Source organism: Urocampus carinirostris, chromosome 15 (genome assembly GCF_059441175.1).
Source record: "Urocampus carinirostris isolate Australia breed hairy pipefish chromosome 15, RoL_Ucar_1.0, whole genome shotgun sequence".
Lineage (NCBI taxonomy): Eukaryota > Metazoa > Chordata > Actinopteri > Syngnathiformes > Syngnathidae > Urocampus > Urocampus carinirostris.
Window position 1 is genome coordinate 20,781,587 of NC_142363.1, and position 14,036 is coordinate 20,795,622.

The following is a 14,036-nucleotide window of genomic DNA, read 5'->3' on the forward strand; positions in this document are numbered from 1 at the left end:
CGGGCCCTGATGCTGTGGAATGCTTTGCCCCCTGAGATTGGATCTGCAACCTCAGTGGAACTGTTTTAACCCAGGCTCAAAACACACTTCTATTCTATAGCTTATGAATGACCTATATTTCACATTGACAATATCTGTGTATTAGGACAGGACAACAAAGTCAGTTAGTACTTTGTTCCTTTGTTTCTTTGTATCCTTTGTTTCCTTATCCTCACTGTAAATGGGACTGGAGTCGTCCAATTTCGTTGTCACAGCATATCCCATGTTGTAACAATGACAATAAAGGCATATTCTATTCTATTCTATTCTATTTGTCACTGCAACATCCATTGCAGTCAGGTCACCCTGGAAGGGGGATTACATCATGAGCGGTCCCTTCTCAAGGTTTGTTCATTTTCCTCATGTTGAGGTTTCCTTGCCATCATGTAAGTTTTAGATCAGGGGATGGTTTTCAATAATCTGTGGTATGTGCAGCTCCTTGAGACTCCTTGTGATTAAGGGCGTCACAAATAAAAATGACTTGACTTGACAACCAAGATAAAAAAAGAAACATGAAGAGGATGAAATGTTTTTTCTTGTTCAGATGTTCATTTTTAAAGATACAAAAAAATAAGGTTGGAGAGTATCACAACTGGATGTTGTTTGGCCTTGGAGCATCCATTATCTAATGTATCGCTGAGTAAGCAAGCCACTCCCATCTTAAAAAAAACGGATTATTGCATATCTTCTTACCTCAATATTGTACTCTGCTTCATCGCTTAAAATGTGAGCTGAAAACTCATCTCCATCAATGTGTGCTTGGACACGTGAATTCTCTTCACCTGGAAAAAAAATAATCATTCAATATGGTAAAAATCTTCCTGCAAAAATAAAACAACTAAAACATGTCCCGATTGTCAAAGTTAATCTATTAATATAAGTAATAAAGTACTGAAACTACAAACTAAAAGTAACAGTTTTGCGCATTTTAACTGATCAAAAGATTAAGGTAGGCAATTTTGAGTCAACTCACCGACTACATGCCCTGTGAAATAGTTCTGACGCTGAACGGTAAGGTTCTCCTCCCTTCCTAGTTTATCAACAAACACAGCTCTGAAGCTGTCAGTGAAAAGGTCAGTGTTGGTAGTCAAGTACAGCTTGAAATGTCTAGAAAGAGATCACACAACCAATTAAAAAAATCAAACATACTTGCAAATACATAAGAAATCGACTTTAAAGTCTTAAGAGTCAATGCAAGCGCAAAATACAAATATAAGTAATTGTTAATTTGACAGATGAGTAAAATTTACCGTTATATTTTTTTCCTCAGATGACACTAATAATGTGAGGAGGATTTGTTTACCTCCTCTAAATAAGTCAAATGGCTATTGATCACTTCTATAATACTTGTGTACCTTTGCAAGGCCCGGAAGCTGACCAGACGCTCCAGGTGAGACTGAGTGTGCACGTCTCTTTTCCTCACAGAGTGCAACTGGAGGTCCGACAACGGCAGAATCTCAAAATCAGCCAGAATGGAATGAAGAGCGTCTGAAAGACAGAGTGAATAGGTACACGAGCAATTGAAAGGACAGTTCTGATTATTTTAATGTGATCTCGCCATACATTTAAAGTCTACTCAAGCTAGGGGTATCAAACTCAATTTAGCTGGGAGAAAAAGAAAAAGAGAAAGAAAAAACAAAAGAGAAAGAAAAAAAAGAAAAGGGAAAAAAAGAAAGAAGACAAAGAATTGGAAAGAAAAAAGAAAAAAGAAGGAAAGAAAAAAATCAAGAGGAATAAAAAGGGAGAGAGAGATAGACAGAAGAGGGAGAACAAAGGGAAGAACTAGAGAAGGAAACGAGAAATGAAGAGAAAAAGAGAGAGATGAAGAGAGAAGAGAAATAATGAGAAATAAAAATAAAATGAAAGAGATATAGAAAGAGTGAAAGGAAGGGCAAAAGAGAAAAAAGATATAGAGAAAAATAATGAAAATATGAGAGGGATAAAGAGAAAAGACAGAGAGAGAAAATTAAAAAAGAGAGTGAAATGAGAGGGATAATAAATGGAGATAGAGATAAAGGGAGAGAGAAAGAGAGGCAAAAATGTGAAAAGAGAGAAAGAGATAAAAATAAAAGGATAAAGAGATAGAGCAAACAAATAGAGCTAAAAAGACAAAGGGAAATAGAGATGGAGAGAAAAAGAAAATAAAAATAGAGATGAAAAAAGTGTGAGATAGAGACCTGATAGAAAGAAAGATCAAGAGAGAAGTGAGATAGAGAAGAGAATTGAGAAAGAGAGGGAAAAAGGGATAGAAAAGTAGAAGGGGAAAAAAAGAGAAAAATAGGACAGCAAAAGAAAGACAAAGAGAAAAAGAGAAAACGAGAAATAAACGCATCTAGGGTTCCTTTGGGAGTGGTGCTAGTTTCTGGTGACATCTGGTGGACGTATTTAAAACTGCAGCTCATTTTTTCTCTTGTGCTTCTCTCCGTGAGTTCTCGAAGCCACATTCAAACCCTTGGCGGGCCTTCAGCGGCCCGTGGGCTGCATGTGTGTCACTCCTGACTTAAGCTCTTGTTACAAAAACGCACCCTGTCTGGTTAGAATAAGAATTGCCTTTGTCATCATTGATAATAATAATTAACAATAATCATTGATAACAAAGATATTAGACTTAGCACGTAATTAAAACTTAATAGTCAAAAATATAATATCAAATAGAATTTTTTCAAGGTAGTAATTATAAGTGCATCAGAACAATGATGCAATGAATTTTAGCAGCCTCATAACTCAAAAAAAAGTTGATAAATAACATATGAATACAAATTTTCCATACACAGGGAAGCTGTAGATATTTTCACATGCTTGTGCGCTTGTCGAGGGTGGTGATGGCCTTGGGAAAGATCCCGTTCCTACTTGTTTTAGCACCTACCAGAGAGCAGCAAGGGGTCAGAGGAGTCTTTTATAATGTGGTCGACTCCGCTATGGTACGGTAACGCACGCAGCCAATGTCCTCCCGACAAGACGGAGAGCAGCCAATGATTTTCTAGGCTTTAATGGTGGTGCTTCTTTTTCCTACCTGTCCTAATAATTGCTTCTTTAAGTCTTCAAGACTCCATTTCCTGAGAGTGCTCAGGAAAAATCATCTGAAACAGCAGCTGCTGGTGTCCTTTTACAAAGCCACAGTGGAGAGCATTTTTACATACTGCATTACAGTGTGGCATGCAGGGTGCACGGCAGCAGACAGGAAAACACTTCAGAGGGTCATCAACACAGCCCAGAGAATCGTTGGTCACTCTCTACCCAGTCTGGAGGACATTGCCTGCTCTCGCTACCTCAGCAGAGCAGAAAACATCATCAAGGACTTTTCTCACCCCAGCCAACCACTCTTTGACCTGCTGCCTTCCGGCAGACGCTACAGGTCACCCAAAACAAAAACAAACAGACTCAGAGACAGTTTCTTCCCAAGAGCCATTACCACCCTAACACACACCGCACAAAAAACAGAAACTCTTGCAAACACACTACCTCATACAGATGTAAAATTGTATTCATGCCTATGCTCACTTTGCACAATGTTGCCTATTTTTGCACTACCGCATATTGCACTGATACGATCCCTAAACTGTATGTAACATCCTACATGCCCACATTTCTTGCGTAAAGATTGTGTAAATTATAACCTTTATCTTCTTTGTTCCTTTATCTTCTTTGTTTTCTTTTATCCTCGCTGTTAAATGTGACACTGGAGTGCCACGTCCAATTTCGTTGTCACAATATGTTCAACACAATTTGTAACAATGACAATAAAGGTATAGTCTATTCTATTACATTCTATTCTTTTGTTCCATGTGCATCCTGGAGTGCCAATGAACACCGCGTAAATAACAATAAAGAAAATTCTATTTTATTCTATTATACAAAATCAACAATGTCCTCTATTGTTTCCTATTTATTCAATGAGGCGCAAGAAGCACTGTGTGGATTCTGGAGACATAAGGGCAACATCCATCACGGATAACAGAATAATGAACACTAGATGAGGGGAAAAACAAAACTGCCAAGCAGTATTCGGGTTCTTAGCAGCTCGCTTATCTGTTAAAATACATTTCGTCCATTTATAAAACCATGTAGAAGATTTAAAGAAAACCACTTAGTTGCTATTATTTAGAGGAGTCGTTTGATGATAGAGAATTTACCAACTTAAAAAAGATATTTACCAATCTCTGCGTTAGCTTCGCGGGATTCTTCAGTCGTAATTCTGGATTTAAATGCTCCGCTCAAGCAGAAGTGAGCAAGAAATAAAAACACGCTCCACATGGTGAAACTAAGTCGGTAAGAAATATCAGAGCGGGGCCGACATTGTCATAAAATGTACTAGCTACACAGACAGAGAAGCTAGCAATAGCAAAGGAAGGAGGAAAGCGGAAGTTGAAGGAGGGACAACTTCCGGTAAGAGTCTCATCGATCGATTCATCGCCCAATAACATTCACATTACGTACAAAAGTGCGTCACCGACCCACCTTCGTCTGATCTTTGGTAGATAAAGACCTTTTGCGAATAATTTTAATATCACTGATTCTCAAATGGAGGTTTGTGAGGTTTTTAAATACATTTGAAATAAGCATCAACTGTAAAATAATTTCAAAGTAAAAGAATTTCATCATTTCAATAAGGCTCCAGGATGGGCTAGGGCAACCCCCGCGGTGCGGAAACTGGATGGAGGGATGTAACAATAACAATACATTTTATTTTCAGATGGTTGCCCGATAAAAACAAATGGATGGTAAACTCGACCTAATGTTGGCCCTACTAATGGATTAATGAGTCAAAAATAGCTAGTTTATTATAGCATTAACCAGGGGTGTTAAAGTTATTGGAGGTCAGGGGCCACATGGTAGGAAAAACACTCTCACAGAAACTGGACTAGTAAATCCGAGAGAAAGAGAGAAAGAAAGAGAGATAGAGAGAGAGATAAATAAACAAACAGAAACAAATGCACAGAGAAATAAACAAAAAAGAAATACACCTACAGTTCTTTTGGGAGTGAAGGAAAGATGAAGAGAAAAAGAGAGCAGAAGAGAGAGTGAACGAAAGAGTGAAAGAAAGCGTCAAAGAAAGAAAGTGAAAGAAAGAGAGAAAGAAAGGGTGAAAGAGTGAAAGAAAGATTCAAAGAAATAAATAAACATACAATTAATTTGGGAGTGAAGGGAAGAACAATCAAAAGAGAGAGAGTAAAAGAAAGAAAAAAGGAAAGAAAGTAAGATGCCTAAAGTTGTTTTGGGAGAGAAGGGAAGAATGAGAGAAAGAGTGAAAGAGAGAGAGAGAGAAAGAAAGAGTGAAAAAAAGAAAGACAAAAGAGGCCAACAGTTGTTTTGGGAGTGAAGTGAAGAACGAGAGAGAGATAAAGACAGAGAGTGAAAGAGTGAAAGCAAGAGAGAGTGAACGAATTATTGCAAAAAGAGTGAAAGAAAGAGTGAAAGTGTAAAAAAGGAAAAGAAACAAAAGTCCGACACCTACAGTTGTTTTGGGAGTAGCCAGTCTTTAGCGACATCAAGTGGACATATTTAAAACTGCAGGTCATTGTCTGGCTCTTTTTTCTCTTTTGCTCCTCTCGGCGTTGTCTTGAGGACCTGATTCAATCTGTTGGTGGGCCCAATGCGGTCCACTGCCGTATTTTTTGACATCATTGAAATAAAACATCCCTTAAATAAGACAGTTCACGATCTGTTCACAGATACCCGAACCACTTGACTATTTTGAAGAAAAATATTAAAAATAATAAAATTAAGAAAATAGTAATTTTGTTTTAAACTGTTAATATTTTGTGGTCTTTTTCAAACAACCCCCCTTTGGTTGTTTTAATTTATTATCACGGTTGTTAAGCTGCCTTCAGCACTTAAGCACTGTGTTATTTTATCTTGCACTTCAGAATGTTTTTTATATTTCATTGTGCATTTGAAATTTTCAAATTACCATAAATTCCATTATACTTCTCCGAAATTGTGTGTGAAAGTTTTGTACAAACACCCACTAAAAATGGGCCAATTAGTTCAAAATTTACAAACGCCATTTTGTTCTAATCTGCATATAAAAATTATCCGTTGAAAATAAAACCCACAATTTTCTTTTAATACCCCATATTGTTTTGTACCTTTATTTCGAAAATCTACAATTTTGTTAAATTTAAGATAATTATTTGGGTAATTTTAACCATGTGTCTGTTAAAATAAAGTGTAGTAATTAGCGTACTCTAGTAAGTTAAAAAAAAACTTAATTGAAAAGGGGGCGTATAAAGCAATAGAAAACTAGATTACTATTATTTAAACTACTTTTACTCTATATGACATAAGCCTCACATAGAGGGAGCAGACGTAGCAGCAAGATGTCTGACAATTACAGGTACCCAAATATCCTAAAACTTGCAAGCAAAAAAAATGGGAAGTAAAACATACTGTAAACCCTAAGTTGGTATTTTTCTAGTGATGCAATAATACACATTATTGCTTTATAGGGTAGTCAGCTGTGAACAATGCTGTGTTCAAAAATTGATATATCGTGTTTGTGTTCATTTTAGGTCCATTTACAAAAATTGTAGTTTTTCATAGGCATCTAGCTAAGACTTAATCTTTTCCGTAAACTAAAAATACTTCAGTACTAAATATAACTGTCTATACAGAAATCAGACTGAATTAAGAGATAAAATGTGGGCAGTTTTCAATTAGCACCAGCAGGGATTCTCAACTGCAAACAAGTGCAGGTTTTTAGCTGGAATAGGCAAATCAAACAGGTAAAACAAAGTAATCATTCACGAGCGCATGGTTTATAAAATGATTTATTCATGTTAACATAGCTGTTACACAGGGATTCAAAGGGTTCCACAAGGCTTTAAGGGGACTACTGTTGAATGAATAGCAAAACAAAAGTGGACCAAATTTCTAATGACAATCACTGGACGAACAAAGCACCCTCTTCTAGGATGTGTACAAACCTGTGTTTGAAAAATATTTAACTTGATGCTTGAGCTTGTGTGTTACAGCATTTGTTCCCATTCCAGTGTAATATCTCAAGAGACATGCATTTTCCCGTTTAGAAGGTCCCAGCGCATCAGTGAAGCCCCCTTTCCCTCCCCCCCACGCACCCGAATAGACATGCTTCAGTGAAAGTGGCATCAAAGTGAATATTAATCCAACAGGGCACTACCAAGTATGGCATTCCCTGCAGCATGAAAATTTATCTGAAGTGGATTTTCAAATGCTGTAACCGTACCACAATTGTGCGTTTTTATTTGGACAGCACAGAAAGGGGAAAAAAATAAGCCAACGTTCACTATGCAGCTCGAATCAGAGTTATGAGCCCGTGTGACACATGTGCCCAGTTTTTTTTTTCAGGACAATTCCATTTTAAAATTTTGGATTAACTGAAAAAACACACAGCCATATGCAACCAAAACCTAATGTGTGGGAGTGCATCGTGAACAAAGCAAAAACTTCCAGTTGTTAAATATTATCATGAGGGGTTTTGTCTTTTCAAGTGGAAGTCGACTGAATGTATGATTGGATGGACCTGTTATACCCTAAACACAACTGCTTCTGCCTGTAAAACATGAGTTGACCAATCCTTAACTAGCCTTAAAGCAAAACTGATATCATCCTTCAATAGCTTTCTCAGAAAGGTCAACCGTAGCAATGGATAAAAACAGTGGTTTGCTACTCACAACTGTTCTCCAAACAAACCAAACTGTTGCGATTAGTGAAGGCCCATACCACATATTAAAGAAACCTTTCTGGTGGACTTCCACTGTGAGGAAAAGAGCGTTGTTATACCATATCAAGCTATCAATACTTTTCTACAGTTGAAATTGCACATACTGAAAGGCCAGGACACACACAAACCAAAGGAATGGAGGGCTTTACTTTTACAGGTCATCCTAATCGGGTTTTTATCCCCTCCAATTTCCCCCCATAATAACATGATTTTTTTTCAGCAATGAGTTTCATTGGAAGAATGTTGGATTGGAGCAATAAGGAATGATGGATGTGTAAAAAGTTTTTTTTCTCTTTTGTTTTTGGAGGCCAAGGACTCTAGTTCTCGTTTTCACCACCATCCCCTCTTTCTCCGGCCTCACCCTCCTCGCCAGTGTTGTCTGATGTCCATAGCTAGAGAAAATAGAACACAATTAGCAAATACGAACTTATCAGCCGACATGGTTCTTGAATATCTTTAAAAGGGAAGTGAAAAAAGAACACATCCCCAGCTTCCCAAAGTTCATCAGAATTCTACTTTTCCAAGAGTTGTTTCTTTTACTGTACCATTCTTATTCATCGTAATAAACAGAACTTTTGATTTAGCTTATACAGCAAACTGCAAAAAAAGAAAAAAGAGGGACACTCACTGTCAGATTGTCTCTTAGGAGCTGCATAATGAGGGTGCTGTCTTTGTAAGACTCCTCGTTTAGTTGGTCGAGCTCAGCGATGGCATCATCAAACGCCTGCAAACACAATAGAAACCTTTAGATGTATAAAAAGCAGGAAAGGTGTAGAACACAGTGGGATAGAGCACATACCTTTTTCGCAAGTTCACAAGCCTTTTCTGGTGAATTGATGATCTCATAGTAGAAGACGGAGAAGTTCAGCGCCAGACCCAAGCGAATGGGATGTGTTGGCTCCATTTCTGCCTTGGAGATATCAAAGGCTTCACCGTAGGCTTTTTGAGAATTCTCAATGATCTCTGAGGTGAAAGGTAAATACAAAAAAAATAAAATTAAATAAAATAAATAAAAATCAGTCGCATAATTTCGAGAGGCTAGAGTGATTCACAATTACACATTCTGGTTTGTAGAGCAAATCTATACAGGGCTATAATAATTGAAATATAAAAATGTAAATGCCATATACTTACTTTTTTTGTCATCCCCTGAGGCAACTTCAGCAAGGTATCTGTAGTAGTCGCCCTTCATCTTCAGGTAAAACACTTTGCTCTCTTTTTGGGAGTTGGCAATTAAATATTCATCCAGCAGTGACTGTTGAAAGGGGGAAGAAACACATTGTTTAAATGCAGAGACACATAAGATATAAGAAAAACAGGTACACAATTTTGTGTGTCCCTTTAAGCAAGAAAAATGTAATTTAATCTCCATAAGGTGTCAAGCCACCTTTGTCTTTAAAATGTTTTGAAATGAAAATCACCAAAAGCTGAACACAATGTTGAGAATAGCATGATATACCCAATTCCAGCTAATTCTATACTTGAGTTGAAACCTATAGTGCCATGGACCCCTTAAATAAGCTTCCCAATGCAAACATGGTTCTGGAGGATATACAAGGCAGATATTTTAGTCCACTCATATTTTAAATTCCGCAACCCTACTAAGGATAAGCGGTGCAGATAATGGATGGATGGATGTTTTAAATAAAACAGGTGAATATGTGCATCCCGGAAAAACTAAACACGAATACACAAGTTCTGAACAACTAGAATGAAAAGGTCCATTGAAAGTCATTTCTTGCCAAATACTCTATAGGCAAAAATAGAACAGTGTCCTGCTTCTATTGCAGATTAACAGATTGCAAGACATGTGGTAGAGTGACTGCCCTGAGACTGCCAGGTCTTTGGTTCAATACCCTGACCGGGTCACACCTAAGACTTTAAATAGGACCCGTTGCCTCCCTGCTTGAAACTCAGCATTAAGGGTTAGAATTAGCAGTTACGTCACCAAATGACTGCTGCGGCTCACTGCTCCCTCAGTGGACATAACAGATGTTAAAAACAAATTTCCACACCCAACTTGGTGTGTGTGACTTGACGACCAGTTGTGTTTAAACCACCATAAACCTCAGACCTAATGTAGGAAGGCGGTATTGTGGATTCCACACGTTGAAAGAAAAAAGGCTCCTTGTCTGCGCCAAATCCCTTCCGGCAGCCACTCCCAAGTCACGTCCACAAGCCACTATTGGCTTGGTCAAAACAGGCGCACAGCTCATGTGCCGAGCATTCCTTTCCCCCCTGAAAGCGGCGCACAAAAGACAAGAGAAGGGATGCTCTTTTCACCATGCGTTCACACAAAGCTCTGATTTCAGTCACTTGCCCTCACGAGAGAGTGCAAACGGCATCGCCACATGAAAGGTTTCACTTAGTCATGAGCCTGACTAAATTCAGACATCCTAAAAGATTTTCACTTCTGAATTTTTTTTTCTCTCCATTCTTAATCAAACTACATAAAAGAGGGTGGATTACAAGAAAATATATAAGTGTGATGATGTAATGGAGTTCTCTTGACACTCAACAGACATATGTATATATATATATATATATATATATATACACACACACACTCACATGATAACTACAGTCTCAAATCACCTTGGAGTCTGAGGGAGAAATATTTAATAATTGAGTATCTGATTAATGCATGGTTGGTCTCTGGATTCAGTGGTTGTGAGTCGAAGTCTATAGCGCTTACTTTTCTATGAGAATTTTGACATTCACCTGGTAAAAGGACAACTCTCCAAACATTACATTTCATTTCATTTTCTATTTGTTTTTACTCGCCCTAAATATCTCCCTCAGAAGTAGCCTGACAATGCTCAAAATGCCTGATTTTAATAGCTGTTCTATAAATTTTATATGGTATGTCCCTCTAGAAAACTGGGCACTATAATCTCAAAACCCTGGTGAAATAATTACTTTAGGTAATGTGACAAGGTATATAAGCACTGTTGAGGCAAAAACAGACTGCTACATATCTTGTGTCCACCCCCCTTCCTAAACAGCAAATACGGTCTTAGAGAGTTTTTTGCAGAAACTTAGTGGCCCGCAAAGCTTCTGCAGACAAGTTGAGGCCTGAGGAGAGACACACCCTTCTGCAACACTCAGCAAAGGAAATACAAAAGGCTGAGTCACTAGCAGGGAACACAGGCATGCTGAAAATGAACAGCCCCTGTGGCGTCTAACTCAGTAGCCCAGAGACATTGCTGGAATCTTCAAACCAGATCTCCTCTAATCCACTATTAAGGAAGGATAGAAATAATGCAAAGCACAACCCCTACTGTTGCAATAGATTAATCAAGAAGTGAAAGCGTGCCCCACCCCCACTTGTAGTCAATCCAGCCTTTGAACTACTACAAAAGTAGGCCAAAGTCATTAGCTTAAAAACATTTATCTGTTACAAAAGGTTTCCTGATAAACGTGCAGGAGAGAATTGCTCATGTCAATTATTACACATGGCTTGTCATACAAGCTTTCAAACTGCCATCTGACCACAGGGATACAATAGGACAGATTTGCATACAAAAGTGTAGGGTCTGCCATTTGCGTGTCCTTACTTGAGCACTGAAACCAATCATACGAATATCTGTGACATAAGCTCCACGACTATTTCAGGACTTATATTCAAAAGCTGACCCAACTTAAGCTCCGTATCAAGGGAAAAGAATAAAGCGGTGTAACGATCATTGAAACAAAAGCAAACCCTTCTCATAAGATTTGTTCAGACCTGTCCAATGTACTCAAATTAAAAATAGTTAATCACAATGATTTTCTATAAACCACCACTAGGTGACAGCTTTACGCTGCCAAATGCATTTACAAAAGGGTTAGCAAGTTGAAGTTACCCTTTCGTTCCTCCAAAATTATGTACCAGTAACTCTGGATTTCAACTGGAATATTTGGAAATTTAAACCGATTTTGAGTCATCCAGTAGCCAATAGTAGATGGAGTGTGACTTTGAAGGTCGTACCATTGACTGTACTGTAAACTTTTAAAAACACAAATACTCCTTTTTCCTACCCCTTTTAATAAGAAAAACGCAAATAGGAAAACTGATCACATTCTACAACAAGGTCTGAACTAACCCAACATTAATTGATGAACAGAGTTGAGGTTACAGGGCAGTCATGTAATGCAATTTGTATTTGAGTGCAATACTCTTCTAGGGAATAAATACACCCAAGAACCTAATAACTCGCCATTCCTGAATCGCTTGCACATTCTGTCCTTCAATCAAGTTTGAACAGGTTAAGAAATGCAGTACTATTGAAGTATTCACACAATAAGGCACAATAAGGGATGACATCAGTATCAAATTATTCAAAGTATGTAACCATCATAAGGTGAGCCTCGAGAAGCAAATACCTTTGATGAGCTTAATTTATTAATTGGAGGACAACTCTTTACGTTGCTTTGCTAGTGATTTAAGGGTGGGGATCAGAAATCAAACTATGACCCGTAAATAAAAAAGGCCACGTACCAAAACGTTCTTGCAGATGTCCTGGAGCTCATTCTCCACCTTCTCCCGATACTCCTTAACCAACTGCAGCTTCTTCTCGCTGGCTTCAGACTTGGCTTCGATGCTAGAAAGCACCCTCCACGAAGATCGCCGGGCCCCCACCACGTTCTTGTAGGCGACGGAAAGCAGGTTCCTCTCCTCGTTCGACAGCTCTCCGCCCTGCTCCGTGACCACCTTCATGCACTCGGCCATGTCGTCGTAACGCTCGGCCTGTTCTGCCAGCTTGGCCTTCTGGATAAGTTCCACTTTATCCATAGTTTTTTTTTGTATGGTTGATCGGGGTGGGAGCGATGGATCAGACAAGACGGACGGGGCGAGTGAGAATCGGGGACTGTGAACTGGGAGTGGAACAAGGAGTGGCGTTATTTCCAAAGCGGCGTGACAGGCTGGGAAAAGTCTAACGATCACAATGAGAGATTTGTGAAAACAAAATTGTCAACGTTAAAAGACACCGGAAGTGCTATAACACATACATTAAAACACATCTTTCGTGCGTCTCTACCGCTTTACCGTATACTATTACGCTTTAACACGATTACGTAACGACCGTTTCGTGTGAAATAGCTAAGTGGAGTAAATTATATCGCCATGTAAGCGATTTCGAACACAGAAAACGGGGATTTCAATTAAACAAGCTGAGTCATGTCGATACTGCAACCCGCCCGCCCGCCACAAAGCTGTCTGGAGCTGCTAGCTAGCGCTAAGGCTAGCATAACCAAGCTAAAGGTGCAGCATTAAGCTAACGGGCCACTCCTATCGATACAAAATGTCACTTAAAGGCGGCTGACGATAGCAGAATTCGTTTTATTTGATCACTATGTCTATTAAATGGAGGTAATGGATGTTCACAAGAAGCTACTACGTTAAATAAACGACGTGGCTCACCTACAGCGGTCCAAATTCGCTTCTCAAATCAGTCCGATTAGATGGATTGGGCAGAAAGGCAAAGAACAAGCAGCGGTAGCCGAAGTCCAACTGAACTTGATAAGAGGGCGGATTATCTAGGGGCGAGTCACCAATAGTAAAATGCTGTCTTTTTTGAGTGACAGCTATTGTGTAGGATGACAGCGAATGGGTATTGAGCACGGAGGTGAGAGGCGGGGCACCCAGGGGTAGTTTGACAGACTGGAACGCTGCAGCGGCTGGTCGCACGGGGTTTCCTCCAATTAGAGCAAGGGATATGACGTCACCGCGTTGCCATGGTGAAATCGGTCCAATGGCGTCCCAGTTTGGCACGACGTGCGGACACTACAGGCGGGCGTGGCACTTTTCACACACTCAAACGCACAATGCCCTTTTTATTCCTGCTTTTGTTTCAATCCTCTGCCGCCTCAAATGAGCTTGGATGAAGAAACCAAATGCTACCCTTCTTTGAAAAAAATTAAAGCTTTATAAACAAGGTTGTGAAAAAGATTTAGTTGAAGATGATCGCTGTTCATTAGGAGGAAAATCCCCATCATAATCGTTCGTATTCAACACAATGCTTAAAGGGACAGTTTGTGTTCTTTAACCACTAGATGTCGCTGTATAGTGTAGTGTAGGGGTCTCCAACGTGGTGCCCATGGGCACCAGGTAGTCCCCTACGGACAACTGAGTAGCCCGCAGACTGGTTCTAAAAATATACGATGGGTCATTGTGATTTTCTAGGAAATTTGATTTCTAACTGGTAAGATGGTTAGCGGTTGACTGAACCTATTGTAACCTCTAAAACAACCAGGTTATATCATGGTAATAACATAGTAACACCAAAGAAGTGACATCTCATTGTCATAACAT

At 39.1% G+C, this 14,036-nt stretch overlaps 2 protein-coding genes across 8 annotated transcripts in view; both read right to left on the reverse strand.

The window, feature by feature from the left end:
- Positions 1–4,408, reverse strand: part of adam17a (ADAM metallopeptidase domain 17a) — a 30,304-nt gene extending 25,896 nt beyond the window's left edge. For all 6 annotated transcript variants that reach the window (XM_088353724.1, XM_088353721.1, XM_088353723.1 and 3 more), the window contains exons 1-4: positions 4,194–4,408; positions 1,395–1,527; positions 1,013–1,146; positions 733–821 (exon numbers count right to left, since the gene is read on the reverse strand). In XM_088353724.1, coding sequence (XP_088209850.1) covers positions 733–821; positions 1,013–1,146; positions 1,395–1,527; positions 4,194–4,293 — 456 coding nt within the window. In that variant the 5' untranslated portion in view covers positions 4,294–4,408. The remainder of the gene's footprint in view (positions 1–732; positions 822–1,012; positions 1,147–1,394; positions 1,528–4,193) is intronic.
- Positions 4,409–6,791: 2,383 nt separating this feature from the next.
- Positions 6,792–13,311, reverse strand: LOC148351801 (14-3-3 protein zeta-like). Of its 2 annotated transcripts, none has more exons than XM_088355127.1 (6): positions 13,146–13,311; positions 12,222–12,598; positions 8,876–8,996; positions 8,541–8,704; positions 8,370–8,465; positions 6,792–8,133 (listed from the first exon to the last, which is right to left on the reverse strand). In XM_088355127.1, exons 2-6 carry the CDS (start codon positions 12,513–12,515, stop codon positions 8,059–8,061), a joined length of 750 nt encoding a protein of 249 aa, XP_088211253.1. In that variant the 5' UTR covers positions 12,516–12,598; positions 13,146–13,311; the 3' UTR covers positions 6,792–8,058. The 2 variants fall into 2 exon arrangements, with proteins under 2 accessions (XP_088211253.1, XP_088211254.1); XM_088355128.1 differs by having other exon boundaries at positions 13,150–13,256.
- Between the last annotated feature and the right edge of the window lie 725 nt (positions 13,312–14,036).